The sequence below is a fragment of the Leiobunum rupestre genome, chromosome 5 (assembly GCF_980474605.1).
Source record: "Leiobunum rupestre chromosome 5, qqLeiRupe1.1.hap1, whole genome shotgun sequence".
In the NCBI taxonomy this organism is placed as follows: domain Eukaryota; kingdom Metazoa; phylum Arthropoda; class Arachnida; order Opiliones; family Sclerosomatidae; genus Leiobunum; species Leiobunum rupestre.
The window spans coordinates 15,091,634-15,109,059 of record NC_143388.1 but is presented as its reverse complement, the minus strand read 5'-3'; the positions used below and the strand labels follow the sequence as shown (position 1 = coordinate 15,109,059).

At 34.4% G+C, this 17,426-nt stretch overlaps 1 protein-coding gene across 6 annotated transcripts in view; it reads left to right on the top strand.

Annotated features, from left to right (window-relative positions):
- LOC149943625 (dachshund homolog 1-like) overlaps positions 1 to 5,860 on the top strand; it is a 236,153-nt gene extending 230,293 nt beyond the window's left edge. For all 6 annotated transcript variants that reach the window (XM_090174375.1, XM_090174374.1, XM_090174373.1 and 3 more), the window contains one exon: positions 5,705 to 5,860. In XM_090174375.1, coding sequence (XP_090030501.1) covers positions 5,705 to 5,724 — 20 coding nt within the window. In that variant the 3' untranslated portion in view covers positions 5,725 to 5,860. The remainder of the gene's footprint in view (positions 1 to 5,704) is intronic.
- Positions 5,861 to 17,426: the final 11,566 nt, after the last annotated feature.

The window sequence follows — 17,426 nt, the reverse complement described above, 5'->3', positions numbered from 1 at the left end:
GTAGAGAGTAAAAAATGAAAGGGTCAAGATGGAAGGGGCCGGGTTAATACGGAGAAGGGGTGTATCTTGGAAAACGATTTCATTATATCCATAATTAGTATGATTTATGCTGATGCATGAAAACTTCCAGAGCGAAGCCCTTCGCTGTTAGTGACAAAGGCTTCGGTGATCGATAGGCTATTTTTTTACCCTCGCTATTAACGGATTCTTATGGCCAACCGTAGAGGCTAAACTCTTTCGCGCCATTTTTTAGCGACCCCACTCGGAGGAAGTGGGGAAATTGTCGGTGGGTTAGGAATATAATTACGACACCCTAAATGAGGGGTGAAATTGGTAGAGTTTTTTCGGGGGGGGACTCATGGTCTTGGCTAACCCCTTCCAAAGAACTCCGATTTATCTCTCCTCTCTTTTTGCAGTTTGATATTTCCAATCCTTCTAATCACCCCCTTCCCGCCATTGGATAAACACTAGGTTTTGTACACCGACTTCATTTGAATTTTATGCATTAGTCCATTTCATTTTATTCCTACCTAAATATATATATTAACATTAAGGTTTGAGTTCGTGTGATAGGTAAAAAAGGACTTTGTAAACCTATCGAGGTAACCAGCGTAAAAGGGCAACTTAAACAGTGTTTGAAGTCCCTGCTGCATGGTTTTGCGCTCGTTGCAGCCTACTTCCAGGAGCTAGTAGGCCACGCTTTGAAGCTCTCTGGCGCTCTTTTAACTCATCGTAGGAAAACGGGGAAAAAACAGGCATACTTCTCAACTCACCCCCTACAACTCTTTCAAATTTTTGCATAACCTTTTGAAACACCCTGTATATGTATATATTATTTTGTTTATATAAGTTGGGAATTATTTCTCTACCAAAAACTCGGAGTGAACAACAATTGTTTATCTTTTGTATTTATTTCGTACTATAAATGAAGAAAGTTAGCCTGTTAAGTTCCCTATAATCTTTATTTATAACCGAGTGCATTTATAATTAGAAATACAATTTTTTTAATAATTTTGAAATATAAACACAATAGATACTAATACTTGACAATTCGCGACAGAAACGAATTTAGAAAGTGCTAATAATGATAATCAGCTAGGCTAATACCCAAGGCACCACGTTAGGCCCAAGTCATCTAGCGACTTTTAATGCCTTTAAACAGATGGCCGGGTTACAATGCGTAGGAGGGTGGTGGCAAGCCCTTCATGCCACGCGAGCCAACACTTACTATTACCGTTAACCTCAACAAGTTTTTATGGAAAGGGGAAACCGAAGAACTCGGGTGGAAAACCCCTTAACCAGTTGGGAGATAACTTGCAAACTCGCAGAAGGAGTACTTCATACGTTCCATTATGAATTTTAATTCAAATGGATCCGAGCTCTAATTAATTTATAATATTTACATAACCTTTTTATAACCACTATTACAATTCAATTTCAAAAGGAGTAATATAGCCTGCTACATAAAACGGTTACTATGAAGTACTACTACATTAGAATTAAGTTTAAGATATTATCTCGCACAAAACTGGACATTAAATGGTGTATATTATTTCAATTTGAATTTAACTATTTCATCTATGGTTATTCAAAATATCATAATGTTAAAAAGAACATGGTAACAATTCTACTTCCAAAATAATATCGGATTCACCCTGTTTTAAAAGAATATTTAACCAAAGACGAACGATTGTTTTTCTTTGTGAGCGTAAGTAATTAACTGTGTTGTTGTGTGGTTGCTATTTTTTAAAAATTGCGCCAGCTTCTGACCAGAATAGCAATCGAAACAAGTAGATTCAACTCTAACCCATACATATTAAATATCTTTATTAAAACACGTAATACTTCGCGGCGTAAGTTTCTTAACCCTAAATTCAAAACTCACCAACCCCGAAAAAATTTGCATAAATCAAATTATTTCTAAATTGGTTTGGTAATACGGAGCTAATGCAGTGTAGAGCCGATAAGCATCGCACGATCGGAAAAATACAAATTGACGAAGCGTTAAAGAATACTAAAACATAAACACAGGCCAATCCCGCGGTCCAACATCAAAAGAGCAAATTGATAATAAATCAAACCTTTAACAATACGAATAGTAATTTATCAATAAGATATTAAAGACACTCTTAAAATCAGCGAAGTATTCAAGAGGGGGAAAGCAGAGAACGGGGGCTGGCAACATTAAATTTCAAATCGACCTTGATTGCGTATAAAACTATCATAATAAGAAGCCAAAGAATAGCCCTCCTCTGTAGCGAATTTTCCTTGGGAAAACAACTGCGCGTTTAAGAAGATAGGTGGCGCTGGCAAAATTAATACGACAAAGAGCTCCGAGTTTGCATGCTAGGCACGTCCAAATTCAATTTATATCCGAGCTAGAGACTAGAGAGAGCGTCCGTATTATATCAGACTATCTAACGGCAAAGGCCTGGCTGCGAAGTATTTTTCCCCTTTAAAAATAGTGTATAAGTTAATTAGGAAATTTTTAGGGGGAATTCTGTTTGCTCACTCATCCTCAGCGCGCAGCATCGACGAAACAAAAGCATTAATAAAATCCGTGTGACACAAAATGCGTAAAAGGGGGGAAAGGATAGAAAATAATATAATGAGCCTGCGACTTTTCTAAGTAATAAGAAGGACTGAAGGGACCAGAACCTAAAGAATGGATGCTACTTGCTTGATTTGTGCTCCTTTCTGTTGAAATTTAGCAAGGTGTTACAGTTTTTGAGATTTACTTTGAAGGAATATAACTTTAGTTAAGAGATAGATCCAAAATCGTCCTATATGCGTTGAGGTTATAATCCTATTCTATAGAATTTCTGTGGAAAGGTATTCGAAACCAGGAATCCATACCTCTACTTGGAATGCTTATCGCGCCAGATTTTCGTCTCGGTGTGGATGACGGTTTTTTTTTGACGTCACTATGTTAACTTAACAAACAACAGCGTGAGATGGGAGCACGCGCAGAGGGGATTTTTTTATCTCGTAGGCGGGGCCAAAGCCGTCTTAGTGATCTTACCATACGCGATACGGCAGGATAAGCATTCCAAGTAGAAGTATGGATTCCTGTCGAAATCCTATTTCTGTAGTTGTTTTATAGGCGTGGAACAAAAACTAGGTATTTTCTATAGAAAAATTTATGAATGAATTTAATCTAGAACTTGTATTTATTTATATAAGAATTTATAGAAATTTAATTTTATGTGGAATTACATAAGACATAATATAGTAAATGAAAATATAGTGGTTTCATCTTTATCAACAAGAAACCATTTGTACAACTCAGAAAATCCTATCATTTTCCTAATTTCAGATTAATAAAAAAATAATACTTAATATCATAATAATTAAGAAAGTAGGCAAAGGCTGCCAGACATTTGGTAACAACACACAGATAGATAACATATTTCTAGCTCGTATATATTTTCAATTTCTAAGTTTATGTAAACTTTCTTTGCCCAATGACCGGTTCGTGTACCACGTCAAATGACATAATTCCATTTCCGTTTGGGACTGTTTGGTAAATTGCACGTCTATCTTGTCTGTGAGGGGGGGACTAGGGCCTGTCCAAAAATAAATTGACTTTCATTAATAAATTATATTCTTGAAGCGGAAAGAAATGAGATAATCCACTACTTCTCCGTAAGTCCATTTCCCATTTCGATAACAACTTCGGTGGCAGCGCACGCGACGTTTCCGACGTTTGAATGTAGAGTTCGTAATGGGCTTTGACTTGGGTGACGTGCACACTTATTTTTATTACGATTTCAGTTATCTCTTCTTTCGCGGCTTTTCTACGTTTGTCAGGCAGGTGGGCTCTAAGAGAATGTCCCCGCCACTAAAGGACGGGTGGGGGGCTCGAATCTAATCTAATCCACCGGATATCCGTTACGTTCCACGCCAAGCAAGAAATTGTTTTTTTGGACATAGTTTGACAACATGTTTCCTTATAAAGTTATTTGGATTGTTTTAGTTTTCCAATAACTTTGTCTAGAGTTAAATATAAGTTTTGTTACCGTGGTATACCTGCCTTGAAAAGTTTTTATCGTAACTACTAACTAGCGCTAATCAGACTTAGCTTCTGTTAAGCCTGTGCCTTCAATGGTTTTTAACTTAACTAGCGCTAATCAACCTTAGCTTCTGTTAAGCCGGTGCCTTGAATGGTTTTTAACTTAACTATCGCTAATCATGATTAGCTTCAGTTAAGCCTGTGCCTTGAATGGTTTTTAACTTAACTAGCGCTAATCAACCTTAGCTTCTGTTAAGCCGGTGCCTTGAATGGTTTTTAACTTAACTATCGCTAATCATGATTAGCTTCAGTTAAGCCTGTGCCTTGAATGGTTTTTAACTTAACTAGCGCTAATCAACCTTAGCTTCTGTTAAGCCGGTGCCTTGAATGGTTTTTAACTTAACTATCGCTAATCATGATTAGCTTCAGTTAAGCCTGTGCCTTGAATGGTTTTTAACTTAACTAGCTAGCGCTAATCAACCTTAGCTTCTGTTAAGCCTGTGCCTTGAATGGTTTTTAACTTAACTAGCGCTAATCAGCCTTAGCTTCTGTTAAGCCTGTGCCTTCAATGGTTTTTAACTTAACTAGCGCTAATCAGCCTTAGCTTCTATTAAGCTTGTGCCTTGAATGGTATTTACTTAACTAGCGCTAATCAGTCTTAGCTTCTGTTAAGCCTGAGCCTTGAATGGTTTTTAACTTAACTAGCGCTAATCAGCCTAAGCTTCTGTTAAGCCTGTGCATTGGATGGTTTTTAACTTAATTAGCGCTAATCAGCCTTAACTTCTGTTAAGCCTTGAGACTGAAGTGTATTGCAGTGAAACCTAGACAAGTCAAATATAATTTATTTTAAAAACGCCTTAAATCTCGTTGACACCTAAAGCATTATCGACTTGATTGTGAAGTTCACGCATACGTCGCAAGCGAACTTGGCGCTGTGTGCAATTTACAGGCTACGACGTCTATGAATCTCTTTCACCTAGAACGCAGCTAGCCTTTAAACACGCTAACGCATTGTGTTGTGTACAAATTTCATTGGACGAACCTTTACGCTGAACGTTTTACGGAAAGGGGGGAAACAATTTCCGAATTTTCCCCTTCTGAAGCATCTAACCAATGAAAATTGTACACCAGAAAATGCACGACTTTTGACGGTCTGCGTTCTCCTTGTGTGGGGTGCTGTGTTTGTTGCTCCTAGCTTTCACAAGCTTGGTTTTTCTCGAGACAAAGGCCTATTGAAAAGTAAAACGCTTCCATAATTAAATAATGATAATTTATTAAATCCAAACATAAAATTTACTACACCTCATTGGACCGCTAAAACTACCCACGCAATTGGAAGCGTACACCAGTGACGTTTTTTTTATTTATAACGAGTTTAAACTACTTTTAACCTTGGAATAATAATAGTAGTTCCTACCTGGATATATCACTTGAAAAAAAACCGGACCAGCAAATGGCTTTTGCGACAGCAGCGACGCTTCGGCGAAGTTACCGAAACTCCCGTAACACGTAGCCTTCTACAAGGCAGAATCCGTAACAAACACTTATTATAAAGTGGTAAATCCAGGTAGAAACTACTATTATTTATCCAAGCTTTAACTAAGCCTACCAATTAATCCATGATTTTAAAGTGTCTGAAAATGTATTGTTTAAATAAGCCAATTAACACTTGAAATCTTTTCTATCTTTCAGAATGCCCCATGTCTGTGTAGCCGTGAAAAAAGGAGAATTAATCCGTGAAGAAAGTTTCTTTGAAAACAAAACATTTGTATTGTTTCGCATTTCTTGTACAGTTTTCACAACATTATACCTTTCCTTCCCGCTCCTTAAAAGACCAAAAAAACAAAACCAACCATAACTAAGAACTTCACTACCTTCCATAGTGAAAAAAACCAAATAAAACAAGCGCGTAGAGACGCCACAGTTCGGTGCTTTCCGAGAAAAAGCACGACACTAAAACATATCAACTTGAAATAGCCACTCTGAGCTAAATTAAAACATTGGCCGAGGCTTAACGACAATGAGAGAAACGGATGAAGAAGCGTGTCGCGTGCGCGTTCGAAAATCGCGCCGCAGATTCGGGTGAAAGAGTGGGACCAGGTAACGCCATCTATCTTCAATTTAGTGAAATATTTCGGCAAACGGAGGTACTTGAAGATTATTCGACATTTACGCGCGAGAAGGAACTCTTCCCCGATTAACTTATCGATGATGAGGCGTTATGGATAATTTGTCTGCACAATCCACGCTTAAAATCGTTTCCACATTTATCCCCCAATCCGCTTTGGATATTATAAAAACAAAACAGAACCTTTGTCGGGAAAAAAAGTAAAAAAAACAAAACAAAACACAAAACATAGATATTTAAAAAAAGGAAGTTTTCTGTACTAAACCCATAGTAAATAAACTATCACGTTTTTTTAATTTCAAATCATTTTAATTTTAAATTATACCGTTAATAAAACGTCGCTTCCCGTCTGTTCGAAGTGTGATTAAAATTAAACCAAATGTCCTATATAATACGTTAAAGAGGACACATTTTTTAGGTCTATGTACATAAATTAAATGTACATGTGTAACAGTTATAAATGTTCGTACGATAACAATTATAATGGTTAACTGTATTCACGTTTACAAAAAAGCTATCATTCAAGTAAAAAGCTAATCACGTGAATTTTTCTTCCCAAAAAAAATGATATTAAAAAAAAAATAAATTTCGATTATGTTACCAAAAAAAAATTGTTATACATACTTAAAAGTCGCGAAAATCTTTGACATTTGTGAAAAAAAATTCTTTATGAAAATTGATAATGGAAAAATTACATTATTTAAAAAGAAACCTGAAAAAATTCCGCGTTAATATAGACGAATACAAACAAAAACCAAAATGTGTAATTTTAATATGTAAGAATTGTATAAGAACCTAGAAACTACCTTTAATTCCTTATCTTCCTATAAAGAAAATATTTAAATTGTAGTTTTTAATCCTTAATTTTTATTTCATATTCGTCTCGATTTTGTAAAGTAATAATCATCTAAAAGTATTGTTACAATTACCTATAGTATAGTTGAAATCAACCACATGGCGCACCGCAATACGTTCGTAGCGAAAACATTAAGTTGCCATATTTTTATTCATATTTGAATGTTAAAAACAAATTAATACTGAGTGAGTGATTGTACATGTGTTGAAGTTTTTTTTTACTTGAAATTTTTGTTGAAAAATTTTGCTTTCTTAAAAAAAAAACCAATCGCAAAATTGTTAAATTTTTTTAATTTTTTTTTTCATTTTACAATGATAAGCATCGATGCTTTCGTACCTAGTTCCTAGAACCATTACTCATTTTGTGTTCGGATTTTCTTATTTATAAGCGCCATCTGAAGTAACGAAATACAACTATCCCGTCCCTTTATAGTCGTATTAGTCCAATAATTTATATGTTTTTTTTTAATTGGTTATTTCAACGAATCGTAGAATTGCCATAATACTTTTAGATTAGGTTAAAGTCAGTGTAACGAGCGAGAAGGATTCGAACCCAGGTTCCATTCGCATCATGAGTACGGTATAACACCGCGAATCTAAAAGCCACACATCACATTTAAGTATTATTTTTCGAAAAAAACTATTCATTGTCGAGTAAAAATAAAAACAATTAATTAAGATGAAAAAAACCTTTCCATGCATTGCTACTAGTATTTTTAAATGTTGTTAAAAAGCATTGGTTTTACTGTGGTAAATATATAAAAGCTTTGACGTAGAAAACAAAATGTGTGATTTGTCAAATTATTGGTCAACGGAAATTATTAAAAACGTTTTCGTCCACCAAGTTACGACTTTTGTGTCTTCATTTCACCATTAATATCACGAGTAACTACATTTTTTATTATTTCAAAATCTAACACTTTAATTTAGTTTAAAAATTGATTTTTAAAGACTTCTGGTAATATTTATTAGAGGTTAACTAGTGCTTTCAACTGCCACTTGATATTCAGGCTGTGATTTTCAGATAACTGACTGTAATCAGTTAGTAAGATCAGGTTAATCTTTTCCATTAGCCTCACCCAGCAATTTGATCAGAACATTTAGTTTATATATATAATATTATGGTAAGCAAATGAAAATAATCAAAGGATATGTAAAATCGATAACTATCAGGTATCTGAAATCTGATCAACTTCTGTCTGTCGATTTAAGATGAATTCAGATTAGTTTCGTTTTTAAACTAACTGGTTATCATTTTGACCGATATCAACTGATCTGATCAATTCTGATTGGATAATCTGATGTCCCATCTAACTGAGAATCGGTTGTGAAATACCGATTAACTATTAGACAAGCCAGTTTGTTTATCCCTAGATATAGATTATATTTCCCGTTTTGCGGTGGGGGCTATATATATTCGTGTTTTTTCACCGGTTAAACTAATTATTCCATAATGAGTCTAAGTCTAAAAACAACAACTAACTTAAATAAAATTTTAAGAAAAATAATAGGTATATGAGGTTTTGTAGAAATCTAAATTTATTCTGTATCAAAGCCCAAAGAAATATAATAATATTTCTTAGTTGAGAATAATCCAACATTTAAAAAAAATAGTTCTGGACAAAATATGTAATTATATTGACTAAAAATATGGTTAGTGTAATAGTAGGTAGTATAATTTTTTAATTTTTAGGCACAAGATAAATTTAAAGCCGAGATACCGTGTATTACAAATATCAAAAATTGCATCTAGCCAACGAAGGAACTTATCTCGTAAGATTGGTGTTATTTACTTCTGATAAATCCAAGCAGAAAGTTTCCTAAATTGTTTAACAATAGAGTGAAGTTTGTTTTTCACGTAGAGGCCCGCAAATTGTCTTTAGGGGTACGAGAAAAGTGTCTAGCACCCCCAAAATCTGCTTCACAAACAATAAAAATGAGGGTTTGGCCCCAAAATAAGATTTAACCACCCTAAACGAAGAAAGCTTACATCTAACGACGACACAGTTTAGCCCTAAGAATCTGGGCTAGTCGAGAAAATACCCTAATAACCCCAAGGCATGGAACAAATATTTTATGACGAGGGATAGCCCAACATGGTGCGCTTAATATTTCTGCTAAATTGTATCCATTTACAACAAAGATATACTGATTCAATTTCTTGATGAATTCAAGGAGATTCTAACATGTCTTAAGGGGGAAGAATACAGTAAAAGCCTCTTTTTCGTTCTGTTTTAACAATTACATAATTGAATTATATTTTTCTTATTAGGCTGAACATTCCTCTACTGCTTAAAATAATTTTGATAATTCTAATCTTAATAGTTAACGAGATATAAGGTGCTAACTAAAGGGTAGTTTGGGCGCTTGCCCAACTTGCTTAGCTCCGGGGGTCCAAATTAAAACGTAATAACTTAATTACTTTTAAATTTAAAATTGTCAAAAACATTTTAGGCACTAAACAAGAGGCTGTTCTACACTTAAATATTAATTTTATAAGTTACAATACCAAATTAAAAGTGTTCAGCTTGAAATAGCGCGAAAGTAGACAATGGCCACAGTAGTCTTCCCCCTTAAACTTCAATTGTTGATTACATAAACGTTATTTTATTTCTTATTTAGGATTTAGTTAAATAGACGAGTAAATTCTCAAATATGTAATCATTTTCTGGATTTATCAAAGATTATATAATTGTAACTTATTAAAATATAATTCGATTTCTTTTAATTAAGCCCTTGAATTTAATAATCAACTAGTAATATAAATTGTCGACAAAAATTTAATTTAATCTAAATTTTTTAATAATGTTTTTTTTTCGTTTTACAACTCTGCATAGACACATTTCAAAATAAATTTTGTTTTGTAAGTTCATTTTTCAATTTGACATTAGAACAATATATACACACATTTAAAATAAATTTGGTTTTCTATTTTTTTTCTATTTTACTAGTTTTTAGTTTGGTATTAGAACCATTCTTAGACACATTTCAAATAAATCTGGTTTTCTATTTATCTTATTCACTTGTTTTGGTTTCGTTTTAGAACCATTCTTAGACACAATTCAAATAAATTTGGGTTCCAAAGTTGTTTCTGTTTAATTTACACATTTCAAATTGAATTCAAATTACATAAATCAAAATTTTAAAAACAAAAGATGTTTATTGAAATAAATATTTTACATTAGTTTTAAATATAAATAGGCACACAAAACCAGATAATCAGTCAGGGTACCATTAAATAAAATCCTAATTAGAGGTCAGCGGAACAAATAAATTAACCGCAAAAATTTCAATTAATCATAAAAATTAGTATTATTTGTTTTATACGAATAAATTATACGATTAAACAACGATTTAACATGCAAAATTAATCATTTTTTTCGAATATTTCTGAATAATTCTCTGTTATGGATAAATATAAACAATCATATAATTTCTTATTCCAACGCCGACCTCTAATCCTAATAAGCCTAAATTAAGTCATTTTAAAAGCAGTAAGATCGGCATAAGGGCAATTAAGCCAAATTCAATCTATGGCTGGTCCGCGAGTCGGAGAGGAGACGCACAAAGAGATATGTTTTGTGGGTTAGCTGGCTGGGGCTCGTTGGCTAGGGTATCATTTATATCTGGCTATGTTCTTTCAGGAGCAGCCGTTAAACGCTGAAGTTAATTTCCCTTCTATTATAAGCACACACCACCGGCAAAAAGCATCTAGCGCCAAAAAAAGCCGAGGGAGAGAAATGGCCATTATCCCCAGGACTTTGCGACTAATACTCGGCGCAAATTTCCACCATTAGATGATTCCCCATTAATTTCGCCTCTTACCGAAAGAGCCAAAAAAAAAGGACGGGGTATATTACACTCTCTACGAAGTGGACCGTCTTTTAATAACATTAACAAAACTGCGATCATCGCGAGGGATAGAGTTAAGGACAACCTTAGCTGATTTTGCCACTAGTTTGCCGACGGTACAGACTACACCCGACGGACGTACTTCGAATGACACTGTCAGCGTCTGAAAATCCACTTAGGCGGAAAAAAATGAGGCAAAAATTAGACTCGACTGTGAGCGGCGTACTCTAGGAGACGTTAAAGAATTCAACCAATAAGGAGAGGAGATTTATTTTTTAAGCCAATCATTGGCAGCCGTTTTTACAAGGCTAGGACATGAAATATCGGTTAACCGCTAAACTCGGCTCGCGCCACCAACTTAATTTTGGCCCGAGAGTCGAGACGCCGTTGTTAATTTCTTACGCCGCCAGAGCCCCCAGACGACGAAAGAGAAAACTAATTTTAAAATAGCCGCGAATCGACGCGTCCCCTAACGCCGAGTTCTATCCAAATAACGCGCTTGCTTATGACGTCCATTTCTTAGCCTAAGGAGTTTATAAGCAATTTTTCTAACCTCGGAGTCATTGTGGGTATATTAAAAGGTCAGATTGAGGTCGACCAAAGACAGCATACGCCAATTAGAGAAGCCTTTAGTATCGCTAATGAAAAGTGGATTTACTAATAGCCCGGACGTGGGTCGCCGCCGGATCTATTATACCCTTTGCTAAGAATATCTCGCGTTCTATTCAATTTTGACCTTTTCTTTGATGAATTTTCCGTGATCAATGGTCTGTAATTTGCGATAAAGGTCACCCTTTGTTCGGGCTACCGTTTATAATATTTGAAGAATAAACGATTCCAATCATATTTTATCACCAAGATTTCTCAACTTCAATACCAGAAGTGAACGACGGATGATTTATTTACTTTTGTTAATATGATATTTTATAAAATTTATTAGTGTTGTAAGTCGGAATATTTTCCGGTCGGAAAATTTCTGGAAAGTGACAGAGGCCTTTTTTTTTGGAAAATTTTCGGTATTTTTCCGAAAAAATAAATAAAATAGTTTTAATTCCATGATTAGTTTAATATTTTGTTTGTAATTTAAATAAAGCGGAATTTTCGCCTCGTTTTTTCGTATCTAAAAGAAAAACTAAACCTCTAGACCAGCTTTAAACTGATTAACAATGTAACATTATTAATGTTTTGTAGTATGTTTACTGTTATTAGACATTTTATATCGAAAAAAGTTTACAAAAATTAAAAACCCTTAAAAAGTAATTTATGTTTAAATTTTTGTATCTTTCCAATTTTCCGGAAAATTAACAACACTAAAATTTATTCAAGTGTATTTTTACAGTGCTTCTAGCTTAATATTACGAAGGTCATGTAGTAACTTTTATAAGCTCGATTTCTTAGCGTCAATATTAGAAGTGAATGGCGGCAGCTTATTTACTTCTGTCAATACATCATATTTCTAATTTAATTCGTCTTTGCAAGAGCTTTTATCAGATAGATTTATCAGCTTCAATACCAGAAGTAAACGCCGGAAGATTTATTTACTTCTGTCAATATGTTATGTTTATAAAATTTAACAGTGTATTTTTACAATGTTACTAATTTAACAAAACTCTTTAAAGGTGTAGGGGGGTCTTGTTGGAGGTGCAGGCTGTACACACAAAGGAACATCTACACCCCTCCAAGTTTCCCCCACACGTTTTCTACGCGTGGCTTAACTTGTATATTATTACGTTTATACAACAGCGTTTCATCAGAAGTAAATTAAGAAATTGGTATTTAACCCGAAATATTTTTAATAACCTTATATCAAAAGTGTATAAAATATATCTTACGAGATAAGTATTAATCTCCCTATCTTGCTAAGTTATTCACTTGAAACATGCATTTTCGAAGGTTCCCGCTGATTTTTAAAAATGCTTTTTGGAATTGCAGGTTGGGAAATTGGGTTAATATTAATGCATTTCATTTTTGATCGAAAACACAAACGACAACCTGCTTCATCTTTTAGACTTTTGAACCTAATATTTATTCTATACCACCTTATCTTGAATCTAGATTTCTGATAACGATTTCATACCTTTATTAGCTTACAGCCGGAAGGACTTGGAAGAAATTTGACACGTATCGTGCAAGCAAATCGAGATTATGGGTGGTGACATATGATGAAGAAATTTGATTCAATTCAAATTGTAATTATCCTCGAATTATGAAGGAACATATTTTCAAAAATACGTAATTGGAATCGCAATTACCAATAACTATTTTGTTTTGACAGATATTGCTTAAGCTGTCCCAGAGTTGACTAAGCGAATGCGTGAACGTCCTTCTAATGGCTTCAAAAGTCGCTTGATGACTTAGGCCTAAAGGTGGTGCCTTGGGTATTAGCCTAGCTGATTATTGTTATTATTATTATTACTATTATTAAGCAACAATTAATTCGAAGAAAAATGTGGCATTTTGTTTTTAGGTCTTATTAAACTTTAAGGTCCTTAAATCAAACCCGGCGAAATTCGTCACATAGCGATTTTCAAAAACTATTTCGACTCCAAGACAGTATTTACTTAAAGTTTATTAATTAAAGTACTACTGTTACTTCTGTTCTGTCGTATTTTTCGTATGACCTACTCCAGATATCGGAACTTCAATCACCACATTACCAAAACTGTAACATAAAAAAACTCATCCTTGTGAAAATTATTTTTAAGTACCTCTTCAAATAGCGCGGTAAAACGGGCAGCTTATCTCAATTTTGCATCATAATCTCAACAGGAATCTTCAGCCATCTTTTTTATATTTATATATATATTTTTATAAAATCGTAAAGCGTATGCCAATAAAATAACTAAGAGGACTATAAAACACCAAAAAATATATAAAACAGAAACATATTTCTATAGGTGTATGAAAATGGTCTATAGCCTTGACCCACAGGAATGGGACAAGCCTATTGGCCCCGGGCAAGACGACATTCCGACACATTGCAATTTGCGAGCGAATCAAGTCCACTTCGATTAATAAATGCTTGAAACTTGAAGGGAATTTTTTTACTTTCCATTTGCGGTGAAAGTAGATATGAGGTATTAATAATTGGACGAAATCGTCTCTTTCACGGTTCGCTGGGAGACGCTTTCGGTTGCATTTAATTGGATGAGAGCCTCTGGCCAATTCTAAGGGTACCCCCGCGTCTCTCTGGGGCAGGGGAAAATTGGGATTTAAAAACTGTTATATCATAGTCGGCGAAACAAATAGGTTTTCTCTTTCGGTATAATTATTAGTTGGCAGGTACCGGGGGTTCCGAAGAATGATGTGCAACGACGTCAGGATATTCGCTAGTGCCGCCATCTCGCCGCAGCGTCGGTAAAGATAGATCTGACTGAAAGGACCAGGACTGCTGGAAGACGAATGGGGTGTAAAACGAATGCTGTCTCCAATGTGTTGCGAGATGAGCGAAGTTTTTTAGGATATCTCGCGAAAGAGTGACTTCCCTACGCGTCAAAGCGACATGACGAAAAAATTATACGCGTAATTAAATTTCTTGTACGTGCCTCAAAGAACGCCTTGTAACTAACAAGGAGACGACCCAAGGTGTTACACACCGATTTTGTTCAAACTCGAGGGATTTGTAGACCTTCATGTAACTTGAAAAATCCTAAAGGGAATTTATTCAATGGGCAACGGTTTTACTATGGCAACGAAAAGAAATTTTCCCATTGAAAATAACATGGGATTTGAACCGATTCCAAGGGTCCCCCCCGGTGAAAGATTATAAAAAAAAATTTAAAAATTGACGAAAAAAATCAAAATTGATCACATTTGGATCAATTTGAACCAAATGGGTGAAAATGAACCGATATGGCTTAATTAGGAAAAATTTCAATTTTATGTTGTCAAAAACCTTTTTCGTTGCCATGGCAAAACCGTTACCCATTGAATAAATTCCCTTTAGGATTTTTCAAGTTACATGACGGTCTACCAATGCCCCGAGTTTGAACGAAGTCGGTGTGTAACACCTCGGGTCGTCTCCTTGTAAGTGCGTAAAATGATAAGAAAATGACGTCCAGTTTTTGGTTTAAATTTGGTTACCTTTTCTTTCACACTTTTAGTTAATACTTGATTTAATAAATCTCAGAATTTTTTGTCAAGACTATTTTCAAAAATTAAGACGTTCAGTAAACTCTAAAATAAATAGATGTTGTGTTTAATACCGAGGGGGTAGTAAAAAATTGTACACCAGATTTCTGATTTCCAAATATTTCTGATATTTCTTAAATATTTCCGATATTTCTTAAACATTTCCAAATATTTCCAGATTTTCAGAAATATCAAAAATATTTCCGTTTATTTCTCTAGATTTCCAGAAATATCAAAAATATTTCCGTTTATTTCTCTAGATTTCCAGAAATATCAAAAATATTTCCGTTTATTTCTCTAGATTTCCAGAAATATCAAAAATATTTCCGTTTATTTCTCTAGATTTCCAGAAATAACAAAAATATTTCCGTTTATTTCTCTAGATTATCAAAAATATTTCCGTTTATTTCTCTAGACTATCAAAAATATTTCCGTTTATTTCTCTAGATTTCCAATATTTCTTTCGATTTCACGAGATTTCCAATATTTCTTAGGATTTCCCGATTTCCAGAAATATCGCAAATATTTCCGTTTATTTCTCTATATTTCCAACATTTCTATGAATTTATCGAGATTTCTAATATTTATTTGGATTTCTCTACATTTCTAGATTTCCAGAAATATCGAAAATATTTCTAATATTTCTTCGGTATTTCCAGATTTCCCACTATTTGTATTCCAGATTTCTCCTTATATATATTAATAATAATATTAATAATCAGCTAGGCTAATACCCAAGGCACCACCTTAGGCCTAAGTAATCAAGCGACTTTTATAGCCATTAATTCAGGTGGACGGGTTACAATGCGTAGGAGGGTGGTGGAAAGCCCTTTATACCAGGCGAGCCAACAGCTCCCTACACTAATGCAGTCAAAATCACGGATCTGGTAATACGGTAGATATACAGAAACAAGGTAAAAATAAGAATATTTCTTAGACAAAAAGTGCTAGAGTCAGTATATTGCTAAATGTATTTGCTTGAAATATGAAACTTCGCATTAAGGAAAATGTTTCGTTTAAATAATTTTTCTATGTGTTTGGTGGAGTAATGCAGGAAAGGTTCATGTGGAAATAATGAAAACTTTTCACCTTTAAACAGAAAGTCGTGTTTTTGCTAAGCCTTATTATGTCAAAAAGCTATCTGGTTATAAGTAAACACTTGTTGCATACGGTACAAGTGAAATGTTTCCATTATTTCGACAAGCACTATTTAAACAGTAGCTTTCAGGTCCTGGTTCTCGGAAATATTACTTCTTGGCGATTTCCTTGCATAAGTTTTATTGAAGCGTCTATTGCAATAAATATATAATAAACTCATTTAATTATAATTTTAATACACTTCAAAGGATGTCAAAATTGTAAATTTAAGAAATTGAATATCACCGTTGATTTGATGTGAATTCATTAAAAATGCCATAACTTAGTCGGCAAATAATGGAGTGCCACCTCAAACGGGGGGCCTCGTAGAACAGAGGTTAGACAGAGATCAGCGAGAGAGCTCTGTGGGAGTCCTTGTCGGGACTCGGAACCAGGAAAAAAAAATGGACTAAAAGCCGGCAGTTGTTGATAATATAAAGAACGGAGGGAATTGTTTACGCAATATATAACCTGGTCGTCTTGATAACGAAATAAGCGTAAACTTGGCTAACAGTAACACCCTTAATGGGGCCGCGTACGCCTACTCTTGTTTTCCTCCTCCCGCCCTTCTGCGTTGGCCAGATTCCACCATGTTCTTGTCACTAGGTCTGCTCTGTTCTTACTTCAATAATCAAAGCAACCGGCGCCAACTCAAGTAACAGAAACACAGAAGCGAGAGCAAAATTATCTTCACTGATGGCAAGGATTGCTTCAATCCCATTCCTAATGCTAAAAGGACGAGTTCACACCAACCGTTTGAACTTAATATAGACTGTCTCAAATCTCGTGTTTTCAAAATGTTTTTTGGACACTTTTATCTCGTGTTTTCAAAATTATTTTTGAACACTTTTATCTCGTGTTTTCAAAATGCTTTTGGGAGACTTTTATCTCGTGTTTTCAAAATGCTTTTTGGAGACTTTTATATCGTGTTTTCAAAATGATTTTTTGGAGACTTTTATCTCGTGTTTTCAAAATGCTTTTTGAACACTTGTATCACGTGTTTTCAAAATGCTTTTTGGAGACTTTTATCTCGTGTTTTCAAAATGCTTTTTGGACACATTTATCTCGTGTTTTCAAAATGCTGAACACTTTTATCTCGTGTTTTCAAAATACCTTTTGGAGACTTTTATCTCGTGTTTTCAAAATACCTTTTGGAGACTTTTATCTCGTGTTTTCAAAATGCTTCTTGAACACTTCTATCTCGTGTTTTCAAAATGCTTTTTGAACACTTTTAGGATTAAAACTTCTTACGTGTCAAGTGCGATTGAAATCTAAGTTATACGAAAGCTGCTACCTAGAGTAAATTAATTC